Source organism: Lagopus muta, chromosome 2, assembly GCF_023343835.1.
Source record: "Lagopus muta isolate bLagMut1 chromosome 2, bLagMut1 primary, whole genome shotgun sequence".
In the NCBI taxonomy this organism is placed as follows: domain Eukaryota; kingdom Metazoa; phylum Chordata; class Aves; order Galliformes; family Phasianidae; genus Lagopus; species Lagopus muta.
Window position 1 is genome coordinate 106,078,128 of NC_064434.1, and position 9,755 is coordinate 106,087,882.

The 9,755-nt window shown below is 53.1% G+C and overlaps 2 protein-coding genes across 2 annotated transcripts in view; one reads left to right on the forward strand and one right to left on the reverse strand.

The window, feature by feature from the left end:
• The window catches only part of LOC125689010 (uncharacterized), a gene marked incomplete at both ends in the record, with an annotated part of 1,832 nt that extends 1,170 nt beyond the window's left edge, over positions 1-662 (reverse strand). The window contains one exon of the mRNA XM_048935738.1: positions 585-662. Within this exon, the coding sequence (XP_048791695.1) occupies positions 585-662 (78 nt within the window). The remainder of the gene's footprint in view (positions 1-584) is intronic.
• A 1,086-nt stretch (positions 663-1,748) lies between these two features.
• Positions 1,749-4,614, forward strand: PAX1 (paired box 1; the record flags this gene model as incomplete). Its single annotated transcript, XM_048935739.1, is given in 11 exon segments — positions 1,749-1,865; positions 1,868-1,897; positions 1,900-2,223; positions 2,225-2,287; positions 2,289-2,391; positions 2,506-2,564; positions 2,566-2,592; positions 2,594-2,638; positions 2,716-2,826; positions 2,828-2,921; positions 4,523-4,614. Coding segments are annotated over 11 exon segments (1,065 nt in total), but the record flags the coding sequence as incomplete, so codon positions are not given.
• Positions 4,615-9,755: the final 5,141 nt, after the last annotated feature.

The following is a 9,755-nucleotide window of genomic DNA, read 5'->3' on the forward strand; positions in this document are numbered from 1 at the left end:
AAACCGGCGCGGCGCCGCCACGACAGCCCCGCGGCCGCCGGCCCCCCGCAGCCCCCGCCGCCGGCTCCCGCTCCGGTTCCCCTCTATGCCGCGCCGGCGGCGGCTGCGGCGCTGCCCCCGCTGCCGGGCGATGGGTAAGAACGGGCGGCCCGCGGGGAGGGCGGCGGGCCGGGCCGGGCCGGCAGCGCTTTCGCTTTGCGGATGGGGGGAGCGGGGGGGCTCCGGGCACGGGGCGCCGGGAAGGACCCCCGCCCGCCCGCAGGCACCGGCTTGGCTGCCGCGAGGCGCGGGATGGGCTGCGGGCAGCAGCGGGACGTCGTGGCGGCGGGCGGGGACAGGCGGAGGGCCCGACCGGCAGCGCGCTCCGCTCTGCCTGCCTTGGAGTCCCCGTCCCTCCTCGATCCTCGTCCTAATCCCTTCTCTGTGTCATCTTTCTTTCTTTCTTTCTCTCTTTCTCTCTGTCGTCGTCTTTTTTTTCCTTCCTTCTTTCTTTCTTTCTTTCTTTCTTTCTTTCTTTCTTTCTTTCTTTCTTTCTTTCTTTCTTTCTTTCTTTCTTTCTTTCTTTCTTTCTTTCTTTCTCTTTCTTTCTTTCTTTCTTTCTCTTTCTTTCTTTCTTTCTTTCTTTCTTTCTTTCTTTCTTTCTTTCTTTCTTTCTTTCTTTCTTTCTTTCTCTTCTTTCTTTCTTTCCTTCTTTCTTCTTTCCTTCTTTCCTTCTTTCCTTCTTTCCTTCTTTCCTTCTTTCCTTCTTTCCTTCTTTCCTTCTTTCCTTCTCTCTCTCCCCCTCTCTCTCCCCCTCTCTTTCTCTCTTTTTCCTTCCTTCCATTTCTTTCCTTCTCTCTTTCCTTCTCTGTTTCTTTTTCCTTATTTCTCTTTCTTCTTTCTTTACTCTTTTAACTTTCCTTTTCTTTATTTTTTTTTTAATTCCTCCCTTTCTCTCTCCCTTTCTTCTCTCTTTTTATATATTTTTTTTGTCTTTTCTTTCTTAATTTTCCTATTTTATTTCTCCTATTCTTTCATCCATTTTCCTTTCCTTTCCTTTCCTTTCCTTTCCTTTCCTTTCCTTTCCTTTCCTTTCCTTTCCTTTCCTTTCCTTTCCTTTCCTTTCCTTTCCTTTCCTTTCCTTTCCTTTCCTTTCCTTTCCTTTCCTTTCCTTTCCTTTCCTTTCCTTTCCTTTCCTTTCCTTTCCTTTCCTTTCCTTTCCTTTTCCTTTCCTTTCCTTTCCTTTCCTTTCCTTTCCTTTCCTTTCCTTTCCTTTCCTTTCCTTTCCTTTCCTTTCCTTTCCTTTCCTTTCCTTTCCTTTCCTTTCCTTTCCTTTCCTTTCCTTTCCTTTCCTTTCCTTTCCTTTCCTTTCCTTTCCTTTCCTTTCCTTTTCCTTTCCTTTCCTTTCCTTTTCCTTTCCTTTCCTTTCCTTTCCTTTCCTTTCCTTTCCTTTCCTTTCCTTTCCTTTCCTTTCCTTTCCTTTCCTTTCCTTTCCTTTCCTTTCCTTTTCCTTTCCTTTCCTTTCCTTTCCTTTCCTTTCCTTTCCCTTCCTTTCCCTTCCTTTCCCTTCCTTTCCCTTCCTTTCCCTTCCTTTTCCCTTCCTTTCCCTTCCTTTCCCTTCCTTTCCCTTCCTTTCCCTTCCTTTCCCCTTCCTTTCCCTTCCTTTCCCTTCCTTTCCCTTCCTTTCCCCGTCCCCATTTTCCCTCCCCCGTCCATCTCCCCCCTCCCCGGGGCACTGACGCTCTCCCCGCCCGGCCCGTCGCGGCCCGGCAGAGCACACGTACGGGGAGGTGAACCAGCTGGGTGGTGTCTTCGTGAACGGGCGGCCGCTGCCCAACGCCATCCGCCTGCGGATCGTGGAGCTGGCCCAGCTCGGCATCCGCCCCGTGCGACAATCAGCCGCCAGCTGCGGGTCTCGCACACGGCTGCGTCAGCAAGATCCTGGCCCGCTACAACGAGACCGGCTCCATCCTGCCCGGAGCCATCGGAGGCAGCAAGCCGCGCGTCACCACCCCCAACGTGGTCAAACACATCCGAGACTACAAGCAGGGCGATCCCGGCATCTTCGCCTGGGAGATCCGCGACCGGCTGCTGGCCGACGGCGTCTGCGACAAGTACAACGTGCCGTCGGTCAGCTCCATCAGCAGGATCCTGAGGAACAAAATCGGCAGCCTCTCGCAGCCCGGCGGCCCTTACGACGGCGGCAAGCAGCCCCCCCCCGCAGGCCCCGCCCTGCCCTACAACCCCCCTTTACCAGTACCCGTACCCCGGTCCCATGGCCCCGCCGGCAGCCAAGATGAGCGCTCATCCCGGGGCCCGTCCCCGCGGCCCACGTCGGGCTGCCCCGCTCCTGGCCCTCGGCTCACTCTGTCACCAACATCCTGGGCATCCGCACCTTCGTGGAGCAGACGGGTGGGTACAGAAAGTCACCGGGACAGCGCTTCTGCCCTCGGGGTTTTTTCCGTCGGGAAAAGCCCCGACGGCCGAGAGTTGATCCTGACGGCTCCGCGGCTCTGTCCTGCCCAGGAGCTTTGGGTGGTACGGAGAGCTCTGCCTACCCCCCCAAAATGGAAGACTGGCCCGGCTGTGAACAGGACTGCCTTCCCTTCCGCCCCAGGCCGACAAAGCCACGGTGGAAGGGGACATCAAATACCCGCAGGTAAGGGGCGGAGGGGCCGGGGCCGGGGGCAGCCGTCACGGCTGCCACGCGTCTCCGACACGCATGTTTGTGCCCAGCCCGCCCCGGGACTCTCCTCCGTGGGCAGCTTTCTCCCGGCCTGCGCCTATCCCCCCGGTAACCAGCACGGCGTCTACGGCGCGCCTGGCGGCTACATCCCCCCGGGACACCCCATGGCAGCCGCAGGGCCACCACGGCCCCGGTGTGACGGTGCACGGAGGCGATCTGGCCAGCGCCATGGCCTTCAAGCAGCCCGGCAGGGAAGGTGAGCGGGAAACCGGGGGTCTGGGGGCAAAGGGGGGGCTGAGGGAAGCGACTGACCCGACGGAGCGGTGGGATCCCCGTACCCCTCTGTGCCCTGATGGCATCCGCCGCGCACCGCCGGGCTGGAAACCATTTTCCCGGAGCCCTTCCGATTGAATGCAGCTCGGAGAAAGGCAGAGCGCAAGAATCGGGGATCATTAAATCTTAATCTCGATTGCCGGGGCCCCGCTCTCCGCCTCGGGCGGGATTTAAAGATAAACTCCGTCTGCAGAACGCGAGCTTTGATTTGAACGCGTTTACCCGCTAATTGGGACGATTCTTTTATCTGCCGTGAATGATTTCGGTTTAGTTCTGAAAGATTTATTTGCCCGATAGGTGGTTTCGTTTAAGAAATCCTAACTCATCTGTTCTGGGATATAAAATCCCCCGTCGATATCTTTCTCCTTTTTCGTGGCATTAGACTTTCTAATATTTTTCACATTTGCAATCCATTTCCCGCTTATTAGTCCTTCTCTTTATTCTATTTTTTTTAATAATATATATATACATATATGTAGCTGACCTTTTACCGTTTCTATCCAACTCCGGCAACCTGCTGCGAGTTAAAACATCGGCCGTCTCGGGGACGAGTTATTGCGAATATCAATGGGTGAAAACGGGTCGTTGTAAACGTATTTTTTTGCTTAGAAAGCATAACAATAGGGAAAGAGAAAGCGGAGAAATGAAAGGAAAAAAGAAAAAGAGAGAAAGGGGAAGGGGAAGGAAAAAGAAAAAGAGAAAAGAAGGAATGAAGGAACGGGAAAACAAATAGGAAGGGAAGGGGAAAGGAAACGAACGAAGCGTGCTTTTAATATATTTTTCGGATTATTCTCCCCACATTTTAAGAGACTTGGAGGTTGAATTTTCTGACCTGGCAGTCCTTAAGCTGTATCTGCCGAAAGGCCCACCAACTTTCTTTCATTTTATTATGGTTGTTTTCTATATTCTTCCCCTTTTCCCCTCTCAGAGCTCGGCTCTCTGGCCCAACCCGGTACCGGCGGTGCTCCGGGCCGCGCTGCTCCAGGCTCGGCGGCTCCCGCTGCGGGTGCGGGGATCTGCTCGGTGCTGCGGGCGGACGGGGGGTGGTGAGGATGGGGGGAGAGGGCAGGGAAAAAAAGAAGGAGAAGAAAGAGAGAAAAAATCAGCCGGGTGTATCGTTTGTCGGCTTCAGACCTTTTCCTACTTCGGGGCCGTTGTTAAGCTAGAAATTCTCCCCGGTTCTTTGCTCAGCATAGCAGTGACGGGACGTTTCGCACCCCCTGCCCCGTGCGGGGAATAAGCGGGGGATACGTGGAGTCCGACCAGCACCCGGTGCTGTGCCACAGCTCTACTACAGCCGCCACGGGCTGCAGACCCCTCCACCCCCCACGCGTTCCCTGTCCTTTTCCCCTTCCCTTCTTTCCCTTCATTTGGCAAAAGGGGATTTTGTCACCATCACGGTCCCCACTGCTTGGGGGACTCGACGGGATCTTCCTTCCCTGCGTCCCCCGGGAGGTTTGGAGGTTGCCCACCCACCGCCCTGTTGTTATCTTTCTTTTTTTTCCCCCTCTCCTCCTCCCGCAGTCACGGACAGAAAACCCGGCAGCCCCGTGGGGAAATCCCCGGATCCTCTCAGCCCCATCCACGGACTCTCGATCCCAGCCTCCTCCTCCTAGAGCCGCGCACCGGGCACACTCGCTTGGAACACACACCTGCAAACCGTGACTGGATCCCGAAGTGCCACCCAACTGTCACCCGAGTGCCGACGCCTCCGAGGGACGAGGAGACCGGGGAGCGGTGATATCCTCCCACGGCAGTCCCTGCACCGGGGGAAGCGGTGGGGACACTCATGGGGACACGTTGCCTCCATCGGATCGCGAAGGGGTGGCAGAAGAGACTCAGCCTTCCTTCTTTATTGCGTCTTTCTGCTTTTTTCTTTTTTGTTTTCCCCCCTCGCTTTCAGTTTTCCTCTCTCCCCACTGTCCCCCGAGGACCGCCGGCCGCATCCCAGGCTCTGTCCCAGCCCCAGAAAGGAACCAGCAGCCAGAGTGTAAATGGACAAATAAGCCACAACTTTTTGTGATATATTTTTATAATAACAAACCTTAATAAATAAATAATAATAATTAAAAAAAAAAAAAAAAGAGTGACCACCATGGCATTTTTCCCCCGGTTGCAGCATGAGTGGCAGGTGACAAGTGGGGGTGACAATGGATGCTATGGGGCAGCCCACACACCGGGGTGCGTGCCCCCCCAAACCCCTGTTCGTCTGGCTCTGCTGGGCTTTTGTGTTCCCCGGCTCCTCCAGCCGCTGCCATTGGCGTGGGGCCCTTCATTGTCTGCAGAAGGGGAAGGTCCTCCGCTGGGGCAGGGAGGAAATATCCTGGCAGGAGAACACACACCCGGCTTTCTGCAGAGAGGGTGTCTTTGTGGGAGGAAGGCAGAACCATGCCAAGCTCGGCATCCCACCCCGGGAAGCCGCTTTGCCTTCAGCCTCAGGGTGGCAAAATTTGGTTTTGCCTCTGTTGCTACGAAGCTTCCAGCCAGGGTATGAAGCAGGGGAGGGGAAGGAGGTGACTTTAGGTGGGAGAAAGTGCTGCCATACCCTAATAGTTACCTAGCACAGGTGCTAACTCTCTCTAGTCTGGATACGTCTGTTTAAATCTGCATTTGAGCATGTGGCAGACTGGAAAAATCAACAGGCAGAACCCTTAAAGATCAAGCTCATCACACAGGGAAGAGGGGAAGCTGTGCCCTGTCTCCATAGCTCTGGAAGGCCGAAGGAGCTCTTTACATCCCCAGCACTCATCCCACCCCCATTCCTAACACCTGGTGCCCCTCATCTCCACCCTCTGACAGAACCAGAGACGAAGCTCGGGGGCTGAGCATCCTTTTGGGATGGGTGCGGGGATCCCAGCCCAGCACTACCCAACACTGATGAAAACCCAGAGAGTCCCTGTGCCAGCTGGCTGTCCCACACACCCGCTGCCATGTCAGCACAACTCGGGCTGGATTTGCCACCAGAGGGAGACCCTATTGTTCTGCAAATACATAAAAGGAGTATTTTTGAGCTGTGAGGAAGCATTCACTTTCCTAGGCAGGGAACAGACAGATGCGCAGGCAATGCTTGCCATCCTACCAAACCCATGCAGTCTGTTTTTTGGCATGGATTTAGAGTCAAAACCAGTGGCTGCCTTGTGTTTTCTTGCTGGACGAGAGGGGGTTCTGACCCTGTGCCCAGCACCAGTCTGTGGCCACCACTGCGATGGCACAGGTAGAAGCAGGTGCTGTGGACATCACCCATTGGAAATTCAGTTAGAAACCTAAGGGACAACATATTACTGGGGGTGAAATTTGCCACAACAAGCGCTTTCCGAAGGCTGAAAGCAGCAAGGAGCAAAAAAAAAAGCGGTGTGAAGAGAGAGGAAAATCAGCTCCAGCTGGAGAGGATCGCTCCGTTCCGAGAGAATAAGGAGAATAGATTGTTTTGCTCATGTTGAAAATGGCACTGATAATAATTATTGTCGCTCTGAAGATTTATTGGTGCTGGGCATGTCCAGGGGGTTTGGGGCTCAAACCCTGCTCTGAGTACATGAGTGGATGGTGGGAAAGCTGCTGTTGCACGGCTCCCAGCTTCATCTGGAGGAAAATGGGGCTGATGTGGCCATGGGTGTTGAGAGGTGAACTGCAGGGGTGATGGGAACAGTGGGTGCTGGGATTCCTGGGAGGAGGGCTGCTGGTAGGAATGTGCTGCTCTGCATCTTGGGGCCAGCAGAGAGCTCCTAGGAGTATCACCGTGTGCCCCACGCACCTGGCTGGTGCCCCTCCACGGCAGAGAAACGCTGGGAGGAAAAGCCCCAGGCACATCCCAAAGCAAAATGGGCAGTGCTGCACTGATCACTGCCATCCGGGCTCACAGCAAATTCCTCTCTGCAGTGGGCAGGCTGACACAGCCCAGAGAAAATTGAACTTGATCAGAGCGGAACTTTCTGAATTTATGGCGACAAAGCAAGAGGGTGGAAACAATCCGTTCTGACACTTTTCCACTGAAGATTTTGTCAAAATCGATACCATCCCTTTGAACATGTCAGTTTTGATGATGAGGTGACATTTTCTGATGAAAAAGATTAGCTCCAAACTGTTTCCATCAGCTCTACCTGAGCCATCTATCCTTAGCTCTGTTTCTTTGGGGAGCGTGGAGCAGAATGAGGAACGTTATGGATCTCATGCTAGGAGACTCAACGGTGGAGCATGTGTTTATTTTCTTTGTGACACACTAAGAAACATAAAGATGTAAAACCGAAGTGAGTGGTGCTGTTGGAAAGGGGTTGCAGGTGTTTGGCACGAGCACAGATCGTGGCTGCTCCCACTTGCTCAGTGCCATGCACCATGTCACCGCCGTGCTCACGAGGACGGGGCACACGTTCAGGGTACAAATTACCAGGATGGGTGTTTTCCAGTTCTGACCTCACCGTGGCTTTGCTGCTCACCTTCCCCCAGCAGTCCTGATTGCAGGGTGCTGCAGGCACGTCCCCATCCGTAACTCATTCTGCAGGGTCACCAACACCTGCTTGAGCAGCGCCACTGGAGACCCCGCTGGCCAAAGCGCCGGCTCTCACGCAAGGTCAGCTTTCAGTAAATGTTGGTTATGTTTGAGAACAGCCTATATACAATCATCCAACTCCAACTGGTATGTTTTGAGGTCTCTGTAACCGGATCCCCGTCCTCCTACAGGAGCGTATGCAGAAGGACGCTCGGAATACGCACCCCGCTCCGCCTGGCTCTCAACAAAAGTTACAAACCAAACCATCAGCTGCAAATTTATAAACTTTCCCACAATTGCATAAGTTGTTTTTGCAAATGGGACACTGATTCCCAGATTGCTCAGGCACTTCATAGCGTTTCCTCCCAGACAGCCCTTTGGGCACTCATCCCGATGAGGCTGGAGGGACCTGGGGGAGCAGGATGCCCGGTAGCGATCCAAACCTAAATGGGTGCTCAAGAAGAGACCTGAACGAAGGGAATGACATGTTGCAGGAGTTGCCTTCCATGCTGGGAGCTATCCCACTGCATCTGCTCTGGCAGTCATCTGGTCTCTTTCCAATTGTCTTAATTAACAGCAAATATATCTGGCAGGGAGAGAACGCGGCCATGGAAGGTGATGAAACCTGGACGTGCCTCAGACAAGTGTTGCTAAAGGTGCTGATAGCCAGGATGGGCTGTGGTCTGCTCTCTCCCTGCTGGCTCCGGGACCTGACCCCACTGCTCAGCCCTTCCTCACGCAGCCCCTTTCCTTCTCAGCTCTGGTTTCAAACCCCGCCTGTGCATGCTGTTCCCTTCCACAGCAAGCAGGATTTCTACCTTGCTTTGGACAATCCACCTTTGGCATCCCTAGCGCTGTGTTCCCAAAGTGCAATTTTTGATGATGGATTTCTGTTGGACACAAATCTTGGATGGCTTTTCCATCCAAAGCTTTGCAGCCCCCTCAGCTATTTCCTTAAATGCCCAGGGCTGTGTCCCTAGCCCTGCTGTTAGCATTGCTTACCCAGGCAAACCTGGTGTTCCTCTGCAGCTGGATGTTGGGGCGTGCAGCAGCACCCACTGCTGCATGCCAAGGAGTGCTATCTGGAAGCCCCAGAGGTGTTATCTGGGGATCATACCCAAAGGAGGCATTTGGGGAGCCCTAGATAAGTTATCCAGGTGTTCTTAGAGCTGTTACCTGGATAGTCCCAGAGATGCTCTCTGGGCAGTCCCAATACGCTACCTATGCAGTCCCAGAGGTGTTATCCATGCAACCCCACACGTTCTACCCATGCAGTCCCAGAGGTGCCTGTGATAATCCACGCAGCTGTAATTCTCTTCCTACAGCCCCCTACTAGCATCGACACCTCATACCGCTGCAATATTTATGTCACTTGCTTGGTATCCAAGGCATCCGCCCCACCAGTGCAAGGCTTTTATTTCCTGAAAGTGCTGAGAGACGTTTATGACCTGGAGCTTTAGAGGGAAGGAGCTACCTGCTGTCCCTGCTGCTGGGAAGGGGAAACAAAAGCAAGCAAGCGAGCTCTGCGCACTGCGGGCAGCACAGAGCAAAGCTGATTTCCTCCCTTTTGCATTTCATTGTATCTCTTTGGAACCCCCCCATTGAACTGATGGACACAGGAGAAAAACAAAAGGAGAGTGGTGGTGTCAGGGTTCTGACAGGGGATCCTCTTGACAATTTGCAGAGAGCTGGTGATGATAAATTGAGGCAAAATAAATAAATAAATAGGAAATAAATTGCTGAGCCCCGAGTATAGCGTTACACAGCCACCAAGGAGCACTGTGGTTTCCAGGCTTCTTTCAGAAGCATTGTGTGTCAATGGGTTTTGGAACACGTTGGGGAAGGAAGATCAATGACTTGCTCAAAGATGGTAAGTCTTCTGCTGCTGGAATGGATATTACATATCTGAATGTAATATTTCTCAGGGGAAAACGTACCCCCCTGCCTTGCCCCCCCATCCTGCAGAATAAATAAGAAAATGCTTTTTATCTCAAAGCTATATTAACCTGGCAAAGATGACAAAAGCTTTCACTGAAGCTTTCCCAGAGATAGCACTGTTTTGGCATCAGGTTCTCAGAAAGTGATGTCATCCTGAATTTCAGTGCCAGAGTTTTCCCTTTCTTCTTCAGATTTGTGGCGATGTCAAAGTTCTTCTTTACAGCAGATCTGTTTTTAATATTTCGTATTTAGGTTTTTCATTTTGGGGCTGGCTGGAATATCCTTTGGTTTCAACCTTGTAGATGCTGACATGCACGTAAAACCCAAAACTCTTGA